The sequence below is a fragment of the Squalius cephalus genome (assembly GCF_949319135.1).
Source record: "Squalius cephalus genome assembly, chromosome: 22".
Lineage (NCBI taxonomy): Eukaryota > Metazoa > Chordata > Actinopteri > Cypriniformes > Leuciscidae > Squalius > Squalius cephalus.
Genome location: NC_137143.1, coordinates 29,955,031 through 29,977,432, shown reverse-complemented (window position 1 = coordinate 29,977,432; position 22,402 = coordinate 29,955,031). Strand labels below are relative to the sequence as shown.

The window sequence follows — 22,402 nt, the reverse complement described above, 5'->3', positions numbered from 1 at the left end:
GTTCACTGCTCTGATATGGACGCAATCGTACTAAATTGCATCAATGAACTGCTACAGGGGATGGGAACATTTTTGCTGATTTGTTAAGTGAAGTTGAGAAAGATTAACAGAAAAAGATAGACTATTGCAAATGTGCTTGTTTGTTGCAGGTAGTGTCATAAAGTGTGACCCGTGCAGACTAACTCATGAACAGATGTTTAAATCATTGTTGTGTATACTCAACAAAAAGTAATACTAAAATAATTATTAATGGGATCATTAAATAACTGGAACCGCTACGTTAAATTGTTTATGATTCCCATCCTTGTTCTCCTCTCATTTGTAGTCCACGCAGTCTCAACAGACTTATTAATGCTGCTTTCGTGATGTTGTTGTGCCAGTGAGCTTTTCACAAAGTACGTAATCAAGGATTCTGTTGCAGGCAGGTCTAATTGAAGCAGGTTTTTTTTCAGCTGCCCGGCGAGCTCGTGTCGAGCGATAAACATATGTCGGCTCTCTCTGCTGGGCCACACAACGCTGTGAGATTTGGATTTTGCCTGTTGCAGTTTATGCTTGCCGCAGAATGTTTGTGTAATCTACTTAACTTCGCATGTCTCACCCCTTTGACCTATCAGACATGGCAACAGCATCTGTTGACGGACGTTTACTTTGCTCATGCCACTCTTCTCCGTCCTTTCGTTCTCCTCCCAGGTGATAATGTTACATTCCTAATGCACTTGAACATCGACCAGCCCAGCGGCAGCCAACCTCTTCAACAACATGCTCTGTGTGTTTTAATGTAGGGGATAGGAATGGATTTGTTTAGAGCTCTAGTGTTTGCTTCCGGGGAAAGTGGGATTTCACTGTAAACTAATGCACTCTTAGCCCTGAAGGGACAAGGCTTTTCTTAATGTCCTTGATGCAGGCCGTCAACAATCGCCAGCACTTGCACTCTCTCGTCGGTTTTTGTGCCGTTTCCTGTTTCCCTGTAAACCATTTATTAAACAGGAGTTTTGACCTTTGCAAATGTTTCGATTTAATCGAAAGTGTATTTCTTACACTACTGCCTCAAAGTTTGGGGTTGATAAAAACAGTAATATTGTGAAATATTATTACAATTTTCAGCATCATTACTCCAGTCTTCAGTGTCGCATGATCCTTCAGAAGTCATTCTAATATGATGATTTGCCGCTCAAGAAACAATTTTTTTTTTTTGTTGTGTAAAAAACATATTTTTTTCATGATTCTCTGATGAATAGAAAGTTCAAAAGAACAGCATTTATTTGGAGTAAGCATTTGTAGCATTACAAATGTCTTTACTGTCACTTTTGATCAATAATGTGTATAAAACCTACATGCGTATCAAAGTAACTGGCATATATTCTAAATTGCATATACTTCAGTGCAAAATAATTGTTATTTTTGCTGTAAAGTCTTCTAAATTATCCGTTTGAGGTGAGGCTATAGTGGATTAAATTCTGTAGACGCACTTTGCTCTATTCAAAACATTGTTTTTACCACGGATGGTAATGCCGTGTTTCCTGCTATCCTGTTATCCTAAAAACAGTGTTCTGTTGGAAACACTGTTGTTATGTCACATATGTCTCTTCCTGTTATCCTCATGCAGACATCCTGCGGATATATATATATATATATATATATATATTCAATTCATGTCGAGACCAGCTATATATATACCACTACCAGTAAGAGTATTAGTTAATACACTCAGCGTTTTTAAATGTTTTGAAGTAAATATTTTGTCATATGGGCCCCAAAATAATAGCTTTTTGAATGCTCAATTTCTTTTTTTCTGCAACAGAGGATCTAGTCTTTAATTTGGATCTAAGCTTTGAAGACGTGTGGGTTGAAAATGTTGTAAAGGAGCTGACTGCCTTACAAAAATGGCTTTTACTTGTTGCTGAGGCCCTAATAAGTGAACCCTAGAGAGTCTGTTGGGGGTGGGTTAATTTGAGATGCCTATGGCAGGTCTGTTTGTTCTTTGTCTTCTATAACCCCCGAGACCCTTTTTAGTTGATACAATGTGTGTTTTTGTAGGTGTGTGCGTGGTGCTAGCAAGCGAGTGAATCTAAAATGAGTAATAGTGAATCATCTTATGGAAATCAGCTTGAAATATCAGCTTGAGGCAGTTTTGTGATCAAAACTATATGCTGTCAACAGGCACTGAATTCAGGAATTTCAGATAATCTGGACAATTCCTGTCCAAAAAAGAGGCCAAAACTCACATCGTTGTCATACCTAAGTTGAGTGCTGGAAGGGCTAGATCGTATATTGAACATTCACCATCATTTTGTTGTCAATATATGGCCTATGTTGGTCAATATTAAGGTTTGTTATATTGGTGCATATAATGTAAGTAGATTTTATTAGATGTTCATTTGGTGAATCAGTGTGGAAAATATGACTACTTTAAACTAAATTTTTACTTCTTGTATTAAACATTTTGTATCAGTTTGACAGCAATATTTGACAGTTATATTTGTATGACACTTAAATATCGAGATGTTTAGTGTTATTCATCAAACGGCTGAAAAATATACTGTAAAAAAAACAAATTCTAGCTATATCACCCATCTCTAAGATCTGTTTTTGTTCTGTTTTTTTTTTTTTTTTTTTTTTTTGGTCCCTTGCTGTCATGCAGTTTTAAGATAACCTGTGATCAACTTCAATACCTTTTGCTCTTTTTCTCTTTGAACTGTTTCAACACAATTTTCTCTCTCCTTCAACGGCATCTCACGGCTTCCTTTTGAGAAACACCAGCTCTTTTAGTTGGTTAGAGATGTAAGAGGCTTCTGAGATTGTTACCAAGTGATTTATTTCCCCTCAGGTATGCTAACAAATGAAAAGGCAGCGGGTGGTCGGTGAGGAGTTGTCACGTTCACAGTCTTCACACAGAATCACAGCTATAGCGAACGGCAGAACGGTCATGTTGCATTAGACACATTACAGGCTTTACATGTTTGTCGGAAGGCTAATACACAGTGACAAAGCATACAGCGTAACATTCTCTCACGCTGGCTGCTTTGCATGATGACAGTAGGAGAGATTGTGACCTGATGCAACCTTGAACAAAGAACAAGCTGGGGTTAGTTACATCTTTGCCTGAATTATTGGATATAAACACAATGGGCCTCTATTGAAGTAAAACTTCACCTAAAAATTTACATTCTGATCATATCATTCCAAACCCATAATAAAGGAATGATGTGACATAAGGATGAATAATTCCCTTTAGCTAATATTTAACTTTTACCATTTAATTTACTTGGATATTGATCTATTTTACTACTAAAGTGTTTTATGGATGGTATCAGTTTCTTTTAGAAACACATTTTTAAAGATAGTCCCATGCTACAGTAGCTTTACCTTCTTTCTGCATTGCACCATCCTAAAGGACTGCATATTTATTTGTGTGCTGATTAGATTTATAAATGATTGAATGTTTAAACTCAAGTGCATGCTTTTATTTGAGCTTCACGTTCACTGCAACCGTCACATGATTTAACAGCACAGGAAATTTCTTTGTTTGCAGTGGAATTTAATTCTTTGGAGATTCCCTTCCTACGCTTCCTGAACGAAGCGGATTTGTATGTCATCTGAGAGAGGGAAGTGAAAGTGGTCCTCTAAACCTCCTAAACCTTTTGAAGTCTTTAAATGCCTTCTTATGCTGATCCTCAGATATGGGATTGGTTCATGAGGACAGGTGCTTACGAAAACTATTACAACCTGCCGCTAGTTCAGCTGAGATAAGACCACACTTTTCCCATATTAATCTTTTTATAGGTTTATCAGAATTAATGTTATCTCTTAATGTAAAGAAATGTCATGGGACATTATCGGCATAAGCATAAGAAATGTACTGTCTTTGCACAATAGTGAATAAGCATTTTAGCTGCTAATTAAACAAGTGCCCTTAAACTAGAATACAGCCTGATGCTTGTGCAGTTTGTTCCTTACATTTTATTATTATTATTATTATTATTATTTAAAAAAAAAAGGTCGGCCCTGTAGTTCAGGTTTTTACTTTCCCTGTAAACTGTTATTGTTTTTTCTTTTCGAACCACATTTTAACATTAAACCTGTTTTTTTTATTTAATATCTATATGTTTTTAGGCGGTTAATTTGCTATATTGGCTGTAAATTATATACTTACTACATAAACACTTAGTTTTATTGTGTATGGTTATGTCTCCACTTTTTTGTCGTTATATTTATCCTTATTGAGCCCTGTTATTAGTGTCTAGACCCAGCTTTCTTCATGCATGTTTTTCCTGCACACCGAGCTTTGGCTGTTGGTCATAACAGACAGACGCAGGCCCTCTCCTAAACCCGGATATGTTGAGCTCCTCACCCCTGATTGGGTTTGAGAATTAGCAGAGATTACTGACCATTGTTCTGAGGCCAGCGCTAGACTAGGATGTAATCTCCTCTAATTCCTGCCTGTGATTAGCTCCAAAGGACTCAATTAGATGGCCTGGTGATGGACGTTCATTAGCACTGTACATCAGAGCATCTCTGTGCTGACATATGTTTGCTACACATCTTTGCCACGACCCTGCCTGGCAGATGGGTACTGGAATGAAGCGATGTGTGTTGCCCTCAGTAAAGGACCTTTTACGTTGTTGTTTGGGTTGGGTGAAGCGTTCCTGCCACAGGGAAATCATGCCAGACGGCCTGCGGCGAGCTACAGGCTCTGTGCGCTTCATCTGTGCCCCAGCTGCCCCCTTCATCGCTCCGCACTGTGCTTTGGCATCCATTTGGTCCGTGAGGAGCCTGAGCCTATTTTCACCTTCAGATTGAGGTGATCTGTTCAATAGCTGAAAGTCCACCGCTGAGACTCTAGAGAAATGTCCCACCATTCAATAAAGCATGACCTTAGTAGGAAGAAAAGGGTTGGATTGCACCTTGCGCTTTTTGCAAATGTTTACAGCATTTGAGATTCTTTACTCTTTTAAAGGATTAGTTCACTTTCAAAAATTTTTTTGCGGATAATTTACTCACCCCGATGTCATCCAAGATGTCTTTCTCTCTTCAGTCGAAAAGAAATTAAGGTTTTTGAGGAAAACATTCCAGGATTTTTCTACACAGAATGGACTTCGATTGCAACCAACTATTCCAATGTTCAAAGAAGGTTCAAATGTCCGTCTCAATGCAGCTTCAAAGTCTCGACACGATCCCAGTCGAGAAATAAAGAAACATTTTCTAAAAAAAAAAAAAAAAAAAAAAAAACTTTTTAACCACAAATGCTCGTCGTGTATCATCTCTGAGATGTGCCACGCATTGCGTCATCACGTTGGAAAGGTCACACGTCACGTTATCTATCTTAGTTATTTGTCTGTGTACTCGGGTTCTAAAAGGTAGGGAAGGGCGAAAAATGTCATCTCATTTTCTCATCCAACTTCAAAATCGTCCGACATCTTTGTTTATTTAAAAAAAAAAATTCGTGACCTTTCCAACGTGATGACGTAATACATGGCGCATCTCAGAGATGGTACAAGACGGGCATTTGTGGTTAAAAAGTGTGTATATATATATAGCCTATATATTTTTTTTTTTTTAGAAAATGACTGATCGTTTCGCGAGATAAGACCCTTATTTCTCGACTGGGATCGTGTCGAGACTTTGAAGCTGCATTGAGACGGACATTTGAACCTTCTTTGAACATTGGTATAGTTGGTTGCCATTGAAGTCCATTCTGTGTAGAAAAATCCTGGAATGTTTTCCTCAAATCCTTAATTTCTTTTCGACTGAAGAAAGAAAGACATGGATATCTTGGATGACATCAGGGTGAGTAAATTATCAGATTTTTTTTTTTTTGAAAGTGAACTAATCCTTTAACAAGCTGATATTGTCGAACGCTAATCTGAGATCTCTAAATGTCTTCATGCTCATGTTCAAGGGTCGGATTCATGATGTAGCCTGGACGCCAGCCGAACTTAGCCCCGCCCACAACATTTGAGGTCGGGAAGTTCGGTCTGGACTTGATCTGTTGTGGAGCAACTATGCTCGAACCAGAGCTGTTTGGACCAATCAAATTGTCAGGGCGGGCTTTATACGATGATGGACAGATGATCAACAGTAACGTAATTATCCACGTGACCAAAGAGCGCTTGGGTTGAATTCGTTTACAACAAAGATGACTGCTGCTGGAGAATTAAGATGTGTAGATTCCGCCATCGCGTCTGTTATAGAAGATATAGACGCATTAATTTTAAAAGAGGAACAGAGAATCGCGATCAAGGCATTTGTCGATCGGAAAGATGAATGAAGAACATACGTCACTTACTCCGTTGCTCTGATTGGTTGTAGGTCTATCTAATTGAGTGTAGAGGCATTTTCTTTCCTGGTTCGGTTGAAACACGCCCCTTAATCACAGCCCAATGGAGCAGTATCAGAATCTGACGACGTCAGGCTACAATTATTGAGAAATTCTCAAAAAGTTCTCAGATATACTCTTAAGCCCACATATTGATAGATGCCTGCAAATTACATACCGTACAATATCCCCCCCACACCCGTGGTGTTAGCGCAATTCTGGTGTTGACGTAAGTTCCCTACTGGGAAATGGAGTCACAGCTAAAACATTTCAAAGGCTGTTTTGATTTCAACACAGCGTGATGTTAATCCATGATGCATGACGTTAATAACTGTCCTTAAGGGTGAAGGATGTCATTTTGTTTGGTGCCGCTACTGGAGAAATTACATGGTTCACCTTGAAGAACCAATTTAGGGTTTTTCTTCATTCTGCAACCAGCCTTAGATGGAGCTGTTAGTGACTGCAAGGCTCATTGGACACATTAGAGTCTTTCAGCAGCTCAGTAAACAGAAGCTGCTCGTCCATTTTGATGTTTGTTTGAGTGCTGTGTTCAGCTCTGTTCAACTGCCTTTGACATCCTGAAGCCATTTATTGTCAAACAGTGTTCGCTTTGTCCACTATAGGACCAGAATGAGATGACTCTACTGGGATCTGGAAGAGGACACTTGGAAACGGAGGCCATTTAAGATTGTTGAATCAAGATTGGGTTTAAATGTTAGTTGGTTTGGTTCTACTTGTGGCCATGTGTTAATGCTTTCTAAATGCGAAAAGTTAGATTTAGATGTTCAAAGTGGTCGTCGCGTGCAATTGTAAGGTTCTTGAAGTAAAAATCCCTCACACTATCTCCTAAACTGAATTTTATTTTTGTGTTGACAACAATGGGCAAAATGTTCTCTTATTGCATGTTTCAGAAATGAGTCACCAATGCACTATCCTTAAGAATATTGACGGTACTAAATTCATACATGCCATAAAGTCAATGTGTTTTCAAATTTCATTAAAAAAAATAAATCGTTTACTATTGCCAATTCCTGGAAGTACACTAGCCAATCCTGAAGAGAAATCCTCCAATTAGAGAAGCTGCTGTTACCATGGAAATGACTTGCAGTGCCCAATCCCATGAAGCATTGCAAATTGATAAATAGTCAGTGTCTTTACACAATCAAACAACACATTTGAATGTCATGCAATAAACTTAAAATATATATAACATTTTCTCACTAATAATCAATGACTGTAAGATTGTAAAATTGTAACATTTCATGTGATTACATCATTTGCAATACTTGATGGGATGCTTAGTTCATTGTCTCATTGAAGACATTAAGTCTTGCACCATTTGTGTTTTTTCATATTTTTATATATACAGTACATATATATAATAGCATTGCTGCTTTTTAAATAAGCAACAAGCCGAGTATCAGAGGTTTTTATTTAATCCTAAGAAGCTTTTTTTAAGATGACATGGTTATATATTGGGCTTTGCCATAATCTCCCCAGTAAAAGATATTTTTAGTTTCAGTTTCACGCAGGCTTGTGTTGCTTTAAAACAAATTCAATTTTCACAGTTACTGGAGAGACAATTAGGGTGAAAAAAAGCCTAATGTATTTTGGCTAAAGTACCATCAGTCTGAGCCAAAATGAATAAACCAGAGGTGCCTTCTTTTTCCAAGGTAATGCTACTAAACAGTCTTGTGGACAGTTTACATCCCCCTCAGCCAGTGTTTTCCAACTCACTACATCTCATCCGGCGACCTCCCTTTCTCTATTCTTCAGTTCCTGCCAACAGTGAAGGAAGCCTCTCCCTGTCCCTGAGGAGTGCTGGGATACATCTGTTGAAGAGAGGGCATGTCTGAGCAAACCACTCTAGATGATCTAATATAGATGGCTTGAATACTGTCTGTGTAGTTTGACAGCACACCATGCAAGGCGACGTGTGGGTTGTTCCATACCCCTATTGCTTTTGAATGAAGTGCCTAAGTGATGTGTCAGTTCTGCCTAATTTTTTTATTTTATTCCTTGTTCCCTGCACAGCAAGTTCAAACCGCTTGGAGCTCTGTGTTTTTCTCGCTCTTAAAGGCCTTCGTTGCTTCAACAAGTCCTTTTGGCAGCGTTCAGCAGAAGCAGCAGGCAATACACGCAGTGCCTGCCAAAACACAGGATTCTGCCTAATGTGGCAAATCAACAAGACTCCCCTCATAACCACCATATTCAGTGCTTTTTTATTGATGGATATATGCAGGTGGGGTGGCTTTTTTTTTGGTTATGGTTTATATCACGATATGTATAGTTATTTTTTGGGCAGGAAATTCAACCTCAGAATGTTTTATATATTGCATAGTATTTTAGTGACTTGATAATATTTCTTAAATATTTAAATTCTTAATAATTGTAATAAAATGTATACATATTATTTCATAAAACATACATTTTACATTTATTCTACTTTAAAAAAAGATTGATTTATTATACACTGACTGGGCATCTACTATTTACATTATTCATTTATTTAATTTAATTAAAAAAAATATATATATATTTTATGAAATTTATTTATACTTATTAAAAAATTATATACATATTTAAATTATTAATACTTTTTAAAAAATGACATGTAATTTTATTTGTTTATTAGGCCTATTCTTTCTAAATTGTAGGTATTTTTTTACACATCGGCATCTACATATTATTACTACAATTACAATACAATACAATTTTTTAATAATTACATTGTATATAATAAATATATTTTATATATATTTAGTTGTTTTTTTTGTTTTAATATATATAGATTTTAAAAATGTTTATTTATTCATTAAACATTGCCCATCTAACAGTTTTGTGTCATGCAGCGGTGCAACTTTAAAATATCCGGCATCAGGCAGAAAACTACTCCGCCAGCTACTGAAAGAGTCCAGCGGTGGAAGTTTGCAGGGTAGACTATAATGTTCGCAAAGCGATTTAAAAAATGTGTCAAGTCTTAAATCCAGGTCTCAGTTCTGCAAGGGCAAATCTCTGAAGAGCCACCTTTCTTGATACTGGAATGCCATTGCATATCCATTTTGTCATGGTCGAGACGGAGGGATGGGGAGAGTTTGCACACACCAGCGTGTTTAGAGGAGGTCGCTGCATTCATCATTCACACGACTTGTCCTATATTCTAACCTCTAGAGGAAACTCTGCTCGATACAACCCACTTCCCTCATTTGCATTTACCTTGCATCATATTTTGAAGCCGGTTTCCTCAACACTGTTCATTCTCAACTATAATGACAGGATTTTTTTTTTTTAAAGCCCAGGGTTTACTCAATTCTGAGTCACTTGTTTACCCGCAAGGGAAATTTATGAGGTAGATCTAAAACAGCTTTCGGTGAGGCAGCCTCCATCGAGGTGACAGTGACAGCTTGCCGATTGCTTCTGCACTGCCTGACTTCCTATACGATTTCGCTTTACTCCCAATTCAACTGATTTATTCAAATTATTGTGCATTGTAAACAATTCCTGCACTGTTTTTGTGAGTCAAAGCAATAATTCAAACCACTTTTGCTGCCAGCTTTTCCTGGTGGCCACTTCTTTGATCCACATAGCTGACATCCATCAAACCTGCAGGCATTCATTTTCCTCAATGCACTGGACTGAATGGGAGGGCTGGATCAGCAGGAAAAAGGTCAGATTTGTCAGTTGTATGCCGTAGCTTTGTTTGTTATCGGCATCTAACGTGTTGCACAAACTTTCTCAGGCTGGAAGTCATGACAGTGATAGACACTGTCAACGGTTTGTGCAATTGCGGCTGGGTTTTAAACAAAGTTCGCCTTTGTGCTTGACTCTATTTGTTGGTGCTTTTGCATTGACGTTATAACACAAAAGCATTTGGGGCAAGTCTTTTCATGGCAGCACCAGGTGCAACCACACAACCTGTACTTGCAATCGGAGGATTCAACACTGTTTTGAGAAACCAGTTGAATGTATGCAAATCACGCAGACACATTTATCTTTTCCAGACTTGAGTTCTCGCCCGATTTGCTGTATGAAAGCTACGATGCATCCACCATAAATGATCTGCATCTCAGCTGCATTGTCATGCTGCTGCAAGCTGTGTCAGTGTGCTGTGGCAAAGATGACGTGCTTAGACTGCAGGGTACAGCCCTCCCTCCTCTCACACAGCCTGTGGTCTCTGCTGAGACCGGGAGAAATCAGTCAGAAGCATTTGTGGCACAGTTTGAGCATTTTCATATGTAGAAAAGAGGATGAAAGGCTGTGAGATCTCTTTGGATTCACTCGACAGCCCGATTTACGCACAGACATATTGCTTTTTATTTTTTTTCATGGGTACTCGTATCCGCTGAACCATTTTATTCCCCAGGTGAGCACAGCGGGGATGATCTTTCCTGAGATCTCACCATTACCACAGTAATGAACAGCATAGAGAGCAAGTGCAGCTGAATCACCCGCTACTTGCATAATAAACACAAACTAAGTTTGCAAAATTATACGGTGTGATACTGCAGTTTTGCAAACAACAGAATAATTTAATGAAGTATCTCAGTTATGAGTCAGAATCCTCTCAAATGCATCCGTAAGAATAATTATGGATTATGGGTCCTTTTCACAGACCGATGACACCTTTCTACATTTATTAACATTATAAATCTAGCAACGGTTTTTTTTTTTTTTACATACATATTTAATTTTTTTGAAGAAGAAAAAAGTACATTTGTAAGACAATACTTTGTGACCTTGGCATTACATTAAAAAAACAACAACAAGTTAACGAGTGTTTCTAACACAAAGGCTGAGGGAGCAACGGTAAAAATTCAGCATCTTTTTTTGTTCTGACCACTGCAATCGAGCTCTCGATTATTATTTTTCCACGTTCGGTAAGAGATAGAAACACTATTATGGATTTTATCTTTTGCTATTGGATCAAATGTGAACACATAAACCATATGTTTTCAATTCACCACTATAGAAGTTTGCTCAACTGTGACGACTTCTTCTGAGAACCCTGGAAACGTGAATAACGTCCATTATATAACAAGTTGTTCTAACTCTCTCTACTTCATATTTTGTTTGGATTGAACATGATCTAAAGATTGTCTTTGACTTTTGATCTCATTGGTTTGGATCTTTTCACACCTGGCCTTGTCACGCCTGGCTCGTTTGGAGCGTTTGTTTGGAACCTGGTGTGTTTTCTCCCTTAATTCGTTCGATTAGGCATATATGAACACGCCAATTGCGCTCGTATCCACACCAAAACAATCGCTCCAAGATCGAACAAGGTGATCTTGGCCCGATTGAAAACAAACTCTGGAGCGGTTCGGTTCCCTGTTTCGGAACAAAGCAAACAGTCTACAGGTCTGAAAACGTCCTTAAAGGGATACTTCACCGATTAGCATTAAGCTGTGTATCAGTAGAAACCCGGTAGTATTTTGGAGTGACCGTGCTTCCCTCCCTTATGTCCCCCTGAGACGAGAGATTTCTGTATTGTGTGTCTGTAAAAAAAACTCAGATGACTCAAAAATCGTCATTTAGCATCATCATCGGCGGCTTTTTTGTCCAGAGGCGAAAGACTACAGCCAGTAGGAGGAGCTCGTCCCGCATGTGTTCAACCCGCCCATAGGGGGATCTCACGATAAAACGCCGTCTTTTCAGTTTCGAGTCAACTAGTAGCCTAGTTATATAAGTTCTTCCGATACTGCCCTCTGTAACCGGTAGGCGTGGCTTGGGAGTATACTTGTAGAACAGCGAAGCAAGTGAATTCTGGGAGTTGTTGTCTTTCATCCACAAATACATTTTCTGGCTTTTCTCAGTCTAGAAGTCACCAACTTCTAAAATGATTTCACATTTCTACTACATAAATGACCCAATTTAAATACACATTCATCTTTACAGCGGTGAAATATCCCTTTAAAGCCAATTGTAAATTTGGTGTGAAAGTATGATTTGTTGTTGTTCTTAAAGCCATTTGACTGACTCAGACGAAGGACTCTGAAACACCGGGGTTGATCAGGGAGCTGTTCTTATTTGCATTTGCAGGTTTTGAATGCAATGAGTAAATACTCAACAGTAGCTTTCCTATAGAGACTTAATGAAATTGAATAAATTAAGAAACACTTAATAATTTACTGATAAACAATAGAATGTCTGGGACACTAATGCTGCCAAATTGAGCAGAAATCACACCACATGAATTACGCTTGGTGGTTACGTTACAATGCAAGCCAAGGATCAAGGGTAAGAACACCCTTTTTAGTAGGAGAAGGTTTCGGGTGTTTTTTTGTTAATTCAGATATCTTGAGTTGACATCAGAAACAACTTGTAGTGATGTCTAGCAAACAGACATGTTTTGTCCTTGCAAGTTATTCATGGCGATGGCCAAATGACTCACATGTGGCCACTATGCTTATGATTCATGTTTGTTATATGTGGTTGAGTTGGTTTGATTGGACCCTGTTAAAGAAGGAGTGCAGATGACACATTTGCTGTCCTCTTCAGATGTGATTTACACACGAGTCATAAAGAGGGATGACAGAACCAGCCTTGTCCACCCAGGCTGTTTATTACTTCGGATCCTGCTGCCTTGCAGAATTATGACACCAGCGCGTACAAGGTTAGGCCAAAGTGTCCTTGATTGTGTACCCTTTGGGCTGATGAGTGCTGTAGTTGGATTATTTGGCAAACTATTTCCTCATGGCATCAAATTGCCGTGTGAGTCAGTGGTTCTGCATTTTGTGTCATCTGAGTGATGGAGGTGTTTTTCAGGAATGAAAAGATGTTCTCCATCTGATGATCCTGTGCAAGTTTCTTGGTTTTCACTCGAGGTTCATCAATAATGACTTCAAACTGCTATACTTGGAATGCATTTGTTCTCAGGGTTTGAAGGGATGCGTGAAGTATCTCGAGCACGCCTGCCGCATTTCATAATTTATGCACCCTTGATTATCTCCTTCACTCTCATCAGTGCCAGCAGTTAGAACGTATCTTTAGCTCATAGGCAGGTGGTGGTTTAATGAACCTTTGAGGAAGTTTATTGAACGTACAATGGAGCTCAACAGTAGGGTTTCTGAAGCAAAAATGCAATTCAAAATCTCTTGAGAAAGCTTCTTTGTAATAACAGCTAAACTTTAGAAGATAGATGTTATATACTTCCACAAAAGTCTTTGTATTTGTTTGCATGCCAATTTTCCAGTCAGAGAGGTTGCTGTCGCGGTTGGAATTGAAATCAAAAGCTTTGCAATTAGGTTTGTGGTGAGTTTTTGCAGGGTAGCGTGGACTGGCTAGATAACATTATCTGATTGAGGGGAAGAGTAGTTCATTCATTCTTTCTTAAAGGGACAGAACATCCAAAAATCATACAATGAATGTGGATATGGACTAACATCAGCCATGGTTAGTGGTCACCATTCACTTTCATTACATGGTAAATAGCATCGTGAACATTCTGTTTTTGTTCCAAGCCAGAACGGTCTGGAATGACACGAGGATAAGTTAATGATTTGGAGATTTACATAGTTTTGTTCTGATTTTCAAATATATTTGGCTTTGTCTCATATACAGTGAGGAAAATAAGTATTTGAACACCCTGCTATTTTGCAAGTTCTCCCACTTAGAAATCATGGAGGGGTCTGAAATTGTCATCGTAGGTGCATGTCCACTGTGAGAGACATAATCTAAAAAAAAAAAAATCCAGAAATCACAATGTATGATTTTTTATTTATTTATTTGTATGATACAGCTGCAAATAAGTATTTGAACACCTGAGAAAATCAATGTTAATATTTGGTACAGTAGCCTTTGTTTGCAATTACAGAGGTCAAACGTTTCATGTAGTTTTTCACCAGGTTTGCACACACTGCAGGAGGGATTTTGGCCCACTCCTCCACACAGATCTTCTCTAGATCAGTCAGGTTTCTGGGCTGTCGCTGAGAAACACGGAGTTTGAGCTCCCTCCAAAGATTCTCTATTGGGTTTAGGTCTGGAGACTGGCTAGGCCATGCCAGAACCTTGATATGCTTCTTACAGAGCCACTCCTTGGTTATCCTGGCTGTGTGCTTCGGGTCATTGTCATGTTGGAAGACCCAGCCTCGACCCATCTTCAATGCTCTAATTGAGGGAAGGAGGTTGTTGGCCAAGATCTCGCAATACATGGCCCCGGTCATCCTCTCCTTAATACAGTGCAGTCGCCCTGTCCCATGTGCAGAAAAACACCCCCAAAGCATGATGCTACCACCCCCATGCTTCACAGTAGGGATGGTGTTCTTGGGATGGTACTCATCATTCTTCTTCCTCCAAACACGTTTAGTGGAATTATGACCAAAAAGTTCTATTTTGGTCTCATCTGACCACATGACTTTCTCCCATGACTCCTCTGGATCATCCAAATGGTCATTGGCAAACTTAAGACGGGCCTTGACGTGCTGGTTTAAGCAGGGGAACCTTCCGTGCCATGCATGATTTCAAACCATGACGTCTTAGTGTATTACCAACAGTAACCTTGGAAACGGTGGTCCCAGCTCTTTTCAGGTCATTGACCAGCTCCTCCCGTGTAGTTCTGGGCTGATTTCTCACCTTTCTTAGGATCATTGAGACCCCACGAGGTGAGATCTTGCATGGAGCCCCAGTCCGAGGGAGATTGACAGTCATGTTTAGCTGCTTCCATTTTCTAATGATTGCTCCAACAGTGGACCTTTTTTCACCAAGCTGCTTGGCAATTTCCCCGTAGCCCTTTCCAGCCTTGTGGAGGTGTACAATTTTGTCTCTAGTGTCTTTGGACAGCTCTTTGGTCTTGGCCATGTTAGTAGTTGGATTCTTACTGATTGTATGGGGTGGACAGGTGTCTTTATGCAGCTAACGACCTCAAACAGGTGCATCTAATTTAGGATAATAAATGGAGTGGAGGTGGACATTTTAAAGGCAGACTAACAGGTCTTTGAGGGTCAGAATTCTAGCTGATAGACAGGTGTTCAAATACTTATTTGCAGCTGTATCATACAAATAAATAGTTAAAAAATCATATATTGTGATTTCTGGATTTATTTTTTTTAGATTATGTCTCTCACAGTGGACATGCACCTACGATGACAATTTCAGACCCCTCCATGATTTCCAAGTGGGAGAACTTGCAAAATAGCAGGGTGTTCAAATACTTATTTTCCTCACTGTATATATATAAATATAATTAATTCAGAGTTGTTGGATTGGTGTCTTTCTGAATTGCATGTGAAGAAAATGAAAAATTATTATATAATTAAATGACATTTAAACACAATATGCTCCATTTTGAATATGCAGCTCAAATGCAAAGATGAGTCAAGCCAGAGTGAAATAAGTTTTAGTCTTGCAATCGGCCTTCAATGAACCTCTTCCCCCTGCTGTGTGGAATCCTGGGGAAATGTCATGTCAGACTTCCTCTCGCCCGCTCAGACTGATAAAAACGTGGGCCGCCTCTGACCTCCAGTGCTCTGTGCTCTCCATGCAGCTAAAACCAGCACACTCAGTCCTTTGTTCAGACATTTTGAGTGTGTGCTAACTTGATTTGCTGCAAAAATGATTCAGCTGCAGGCTCTGTGCTGAAACACAGTTTTTTAAAAAGTTGTTACTTCTCTGAATACACTTTTTAAAGGTGGAGGTAAAATGGCACATACAAAATATATGGTCTATAATGATCTAGTAACCATTTGCGTTTTACTCCTGAAGTGCACCGGCTGGTTATGTTGCTTTAACTTGATGCATTAAACACTGCTCTCATCTATCAGGTATGCATACTGAAACCAGGCGGTTTGGATGCTGGGAAGGGCATTTAGATACTTGTAGAGCACAGACAGCATTTCCCAGAAGTAATGAGCTTTATAAAGAAAGTAATTGTATTCTCTGCTCCTCGTCCTGGATATAATTGGGCACTATTTCAATGCTCACATGTATTTGAGTCTAATAGCTGTCAGATAATACTGCCGAACATATTGTGTATTTTTTCGAACATATTCACTTTTTAAATGTTGGTGAACTGGGTCGTTAAAATATAGTGTGAGAAATGGATTCCAACAGCATTTCATAGTCATATTGTTCATTTTCAATGAATCACATCTATCAAAACAACATGGTGCTGGAATGTCAGATGTATGTGTATTTCAGGATAATCTTGTTTATAAAATATGTGACCTGGACTCATTGGTGTTTATTTCCATCTGGAACAATAAGAGCATGAGTTAGTGGTGTTTCTTGAGGCTAGCATCAAGTATTGCTCACACACTTTAGCATTAGAGTCAAATCCCTAACCTTACGTATTAAACTTCATTGTGTAATGGCCCTGTTATGTCACGGCGTATTAAAGAGCCCCAAAATGACATTTATTATTTGAATTTCGTAATAAAATCGACATATTTTAAAATTTACTTGATATTAAAAGTAACAAAGCACAAAGCTTTTTGTGATTATTGGATGGCAGGCTCGCTACAAATGTTTAGTGACGCATCAACAGAAAACCGCACAGACTAAAAGATTTTAGATTTTAAGAAACCATGTTACCGATTAAAATCAAGAAATTAAGATTGTCAAACCAGAGCTAGTATCCAAACAGCTGACATGTTTAACTGTTGTAGCTTATCCACAGCATGAAACAGACACTAAACACAGTCAAAACGTGCCATTGGAGAAGCACTAATTAAACATCTGTTTCAGGCACTGATTGCGGCCCTCCGAAACCATTTTGGCTCGAAACCGAAGATTTTCAGTAGCCGAAATTTCGGTGCATCCCTAATTATTATTATTATTATTATTATTATTATTATTATTATTATTATTATTATTATTATTATTATTATATTGCCGTATTGATATATGAATTACAATATGATATTTTTCCCCAAATTGTGCAGCCCTATATTATATAATAATATACTGTATGAATATTATTCAGATGAGCTCTGGCTCTGGTGTATTGTAAAGGGGCTGGTGCATTTTGCCTGTTCTTATTCTGCCTCCAGGCGAGCAAACATGGCCCGTCGTCCCAGTTCTGCCACGTCCACTGCAGCAGAGACCCACTTTCCCTGACACAGACCTCTCTGGAAACTCACTGTTTATTTATTAATTTCTGCTCTTTTTTTTTTTTTTTTTTTGTGTCTGTAACTATAAAAGCCACCGTTCTCTGTACCTTTCTTACAATTGGAAACTTCCAGTCTTGATCAAAACCATGCATGAAAAGATTGAATTATAGTAATATAGGTTATTTCAGTCATAAAAGTTTTTTTTTTTTAAATCAGATATCAGCATTTAGGAAGCTACATAGAAGTTGAAGATATTAAGTCAATGTTGAATCAAATTGAAATCATTCTCATTGTTAAGGTCTTAATGGAGCTCATTTCCATTCTAACACTCCGGTATACTGAAGATAGGACCCCAGTGGCAAAGAAAAGTGCACTCTCAATCTTATATCTGAGTTGCCCAATGATTTTTATTTTGGGTGATCATCCAGTGAAGGATTCTGTGTAGTGTCAGTAGTGTTTACATTTATATTTATGCATTTGGCTGACGCTTTTATCAAAAGTGACTTGCATTGCATTTCAAGTTACACATTTACATTCTTATCAGTTCTTGCTTTCCCTGGGAAACGAACCCATGACCTTGTCGTTGCAAGCGCCAACGCTCTACTGTTTGAGCTACAGGAAAGCAAAACAGATGTGCATCATTACATTGGGTCTGTGCATTCGTCTTACATTTATGCATTTGGCAGACGCTTTTATTCAAAGCAACTTCCATTGCATTTCAAGGCACACATTTACATTCTTATCAGTTATTGCTTTTCCCTGGGAATCAAACCCATCACCTTGGCGTTGCAAGTGCCAACACTACTGTTTGAGATACAGGAAAGCCATCACAATAGTATCACAATTACTGCTATCAGAGTTGTGGTATCTCTCTTAGGAAGGCTTTGGTAGTGGTTCAGAGTAATTACTTTGGGTTAGAGGTTGCCAGATTAATGGGCAATAAATGACATGATGTGTTGCGCTGTGGTTTTCTTACAGAGGGAGATGAAGGAGCAGCTGGTGACTCTACAGGACAGCGAGAAGGGTCATACAGAGGCTTTGCAGCTACTGCAGAGGCAGCTCACCGAAACCAAGGTAAACTTCAGCACATGCTGTTTATCAGTGTACATTATTCTGAAGAGAAAAAAAACTGATTTAGCCTGCTGCTCCATAGAACAGTTTTCCCTTGGACGTCCATCAAAGGGGCAACCCAAGCCATATAACCATTAAAGTGAATGCTGTTTGCTAGGGCTGGGTAAAGAATTTCGATTTCTCGATTTTAATCGATTCTTAAATCCCAAGAATCGATTAGGCTAGTCATCCTGTTTCCAGTTGATGAATGAATGGAACACTGTAGCGCGCATCCCATCCAATAAATCACAATAATCTTTGTGCTTTGTTACTATTGATATGAAACAAAGTCTGAGATTTGAAATTACGTCCATTTTCTTATGAAATTCAAAAACATAAATACCGTTTTGGCGCTGTGGCGTGAGATCGCTCTGGCGCAGCTCAAGAGAGGAAGCAGCGATGATCTTCTCTTCCGCCTTAATAACACCAGTTACAGCACAAAATAAACATGAATGAGCATCTGAAAGTGTGTTAAAAGATAGAGTACAACTTACCAAAATCCGTATCATGTCACATGGATTCGCTCAATCAGTGTTTCAACCATGGAAATGTCACATTTACCTCAGAAAAACCATATCCAGTGACCATAAACTCTTTAGTCAGCTAGAAAAATTTGCATTTTGCTAAATATATGCACCATATTACATATTCATTATAATTTTTAATGTTCTTCAATATTTAATGCATGTTTGAAAAAATCTGGCAATTTTTTGTGACAGCCACCATTTAAATGTTTATATTTCACATAACTTTATTACGGTATTCTAAAAATAAATAAGAGTGTAATTTAAGTGCAAAATCAGTTAATTTTTACCTTCAATATTATAGTAGGCTAATGATCGGCTACAACTGACTCCCATAGTTTACAGCATTAGTTAAGAGATTTGTAATGAACATGTATTGTACCTGATTTCCAAAAGAATCAATATTGAATCGAATCGAATCGAAATCAAATCAAATTTTTTGAAATTTGTGTCAATACCCAGCCCTACTCTTTGCTGCTGTCATTTTGAATGCTCCTCCACTCCCTTGTAATCAGATTCACGTTATGATTTGCAATAGTAATAGAAGTGTTTACTACTAAATGTTTTAAGCCCAGAGGATCAATTCTAGATTGATGGACCAACAGTGATTTATATTTATATTTATATTTATATTTATATTTATATTTATATTTATATTTATATTTATCCACATATTTGGCAGATTGATTAAAATCACTGTGATTCAAATCACCACCACATTGACATTTCACCTCTGATGGGACTCTATTAAACCACATCTGGAATCAGGCCGCATAAAAATAGAAATGTAGCTGACAAACCGCTCATACTGCCCACCATTACGGATTCATGGTCTCACTCTGTCCGTTGCTCATCTCTCTCTCTCTCTCTCTATATTCTGTTGACATTGAATTCCCAACTAGCAAATTGGTTTATTGAACAGGTCTTTAATCTCGACACCTTGTTTTAATCAACAGAGAGAGTCTCCACACAGTCAATAATGCAACTTTGTCCGTCTCCCTGCGCCCACTGTTTCTTTGCCCACTTTTTTTTAATTATCCGTCTGTTTGGGATTGAGGACTAATGCAGAGAAAGAGCTTTGTGACACTGTGTGGATCTCTGGTGTCGGTCTTATTGTTCGGCAGTTAATCTTTAGCCTACACACAGTGTCTGCTGCAACACTGGTGTGTTTGTGTGTGTGTGGTATGAAATATATATTTCTTTGTAATGTTTTTGTTTTATTTATGGATTTTTTAATTTTAGTTATCTGTATTTATTCATTATATTAATTTATTCTGTCTGTATTTTATACTGTATACTTTATTTTTATGTATTTATTTATCTATATATTTTATTTATCTGTTTTATCTATTTATTTATTTGAAAAATATTTAATTTTCTATACATTTTATTCATTTATTTTTAAAATTGAGATTAGAGGTAAAATATAATTTTAATCATTTGAATCTATAAGGGAAAGCCATCTATTTGGGAAGCCAAACATCACCATGATTTTGAGGCGGAGGAGGACGAAAAGTGCCATCATTGCAGCCTGCGAATATGCTTCAGTTATTGTGTGCGAGAGAGATCTCAGGACAAGTGGGAGCATATTAAATATTGGCTTTAACGAGGAGCAGTGGGTCTGAAATTTTAGGATGAGCAAGCCAACCTTTGATATGTTATGTCAATGTGTGTCCACATTCCTCTCCTACGATGACACAACGTTTCGTCGGGCCATGCCGTCCCTTTGCAGATGCACGTCGGAGTTTCTCTCGTCATTAAACCGCGGATTGATGCCTCAGAAAATCCGACCTGCCTGTTTACATGACAGTCGCACTGGCACATATCTGATTTATATCTGATTTATTTCCACATATGAACAAGGCCTGAAACAGATCTCGAAATATCCGAATGCATGCGTTTTTTTCCTGTTTACACGGTCATAGAACACATCTGATCTGTGTCACATATGCGGTCAAACCTCTAACCCTAAAAGTTAAACTTGAGCATGTAGCTTATGTCAGTGATACCGCAAGTTCATGTTTGCCTTGTTGGTTTTTTACTTATTGCCACCTCCCCGCTAGCATGCTCTAGATTTATCTCGGCGGCAGACTTGCTGACAGACGCCTCTCATCTGAAGTGCCGATGTTGAATCCAAATGGAAGACCCCAAAAATCGGAATTGGGTCACATTTCACTGACAGTGTAAACGAGGCCTTTTATTGCGAAGGTACAATGGATTGCAGACCCTGTTACATGTTGAATTTTCCTTGTAGTCTCTTAAGTCGAGTTAAACTCAGACTTGTATCCCTGTGATTGCATTTTCTGGAAGCAAATCATGTTTTCGTCTCATTGATTTTACAGATTGCGTATTTATCTTGAAAGTATCTTTCAGTTCTTTCCCAGGAAAATGTAGATATAAATGTAGATCCTGTGTGGATTCATTTATGCAGTGATTTAAGATGCTTACGACGAGCCAGACGCTTGACATTGACATTCAGGACCATCATTGCAAAATGCCTCCTGCATCCCAGACTTTCCTGTAGAGATAAGAGGACGGAAGGTTATTTTACATTCGCTGTCTCAAGAGAGCTGTCACAGCACAACCTTTAGAGAAGTAGATTTATGGAGTAAACCATAAATAAAGTGGGCTCATTGCTTCCAAACGATAATAAAGTGGGCCAACTCTTAACTCTTAAAAACCTGGCTAATTCAATTCTTTGTTAGACCTTTGATCTTGTAAAGTAACTTTATCATATCACTAGAGCTAAATATAACTTATCTATTATTATTATTGCTCATACACTACTGTAGATTTTTTTAATGTATTTGAAAAAAGTATCTTATGCTCGCCAAGGCTGCATTTATTTGATCAGAATTTTCAGCAGGAATTATCAATGTTGAAAACAGTTTTGAAAACACAATGTTTTTGTGGAAACCAAAACAACAACATTAATTAGAATTTTTTTTGTAACTTTATTAATGCCTTTACTGTCACTTTTGGTCAATTTAATGCATCCTTGCTGAATAAAAGTATTAAAAAAAATTCAGAAAAATATCTTACTGACCCTAAACTTTTGAGCGGTCAAACCTCTAACCCTAAAAGTTAAACTTGAGCATGTAGCTTATGTCAGTGATACCACTAGTTCATGTTTACCTTGTTGGTTTTTTTACTTGTTGCCACCTCCCCGCTAGCATGCTCTAGATTTATCTCGGCGGCAGACTTGCTGACAGACGCCTCTCATCTGAAGTGCCGATGTTGAATCCAAATGGAAGACCCCAAGGAAACATGTGTCTGATTAGCAGATGTCGAAGCGAGCAGGCTGCTTGGAGGCCGAGTCATGCTAGGCTCATAGGAGGTGTTTACTGGCTTTAAATAGACCCAATGTGAGACAGCGCAGCCCATGGGGAGAATGGTTTCAAGAGACCAGC

General features: G+C 38.3%; 1 protein-coding gene across 2 annotated transcripts in view; it reads left to right on the top strand.

Annotated features, from left to right (window-relative positions):
• The window catches only part of trim62.1 (tripartite motif containing 62, tandem duplicate 1), a 42,343-nt gene that overhangs the window by 7,661 nt on the left and 12,280 nt on the right, over positions 1-22,402 (top strand). For both annotated transcript variants that reach the window (XM_079858009.1, XM_079858008.1), the window contains exon 3: positions 18,337-18,432. In XM_079858009.1, coding sequence (XP_079714135.1) covers positions 18,337-18,432 — 96 coding nt within the window. The remainder of the gene's footprint in view (positions 1-18,336; positions 18,433-22,402) is intronic.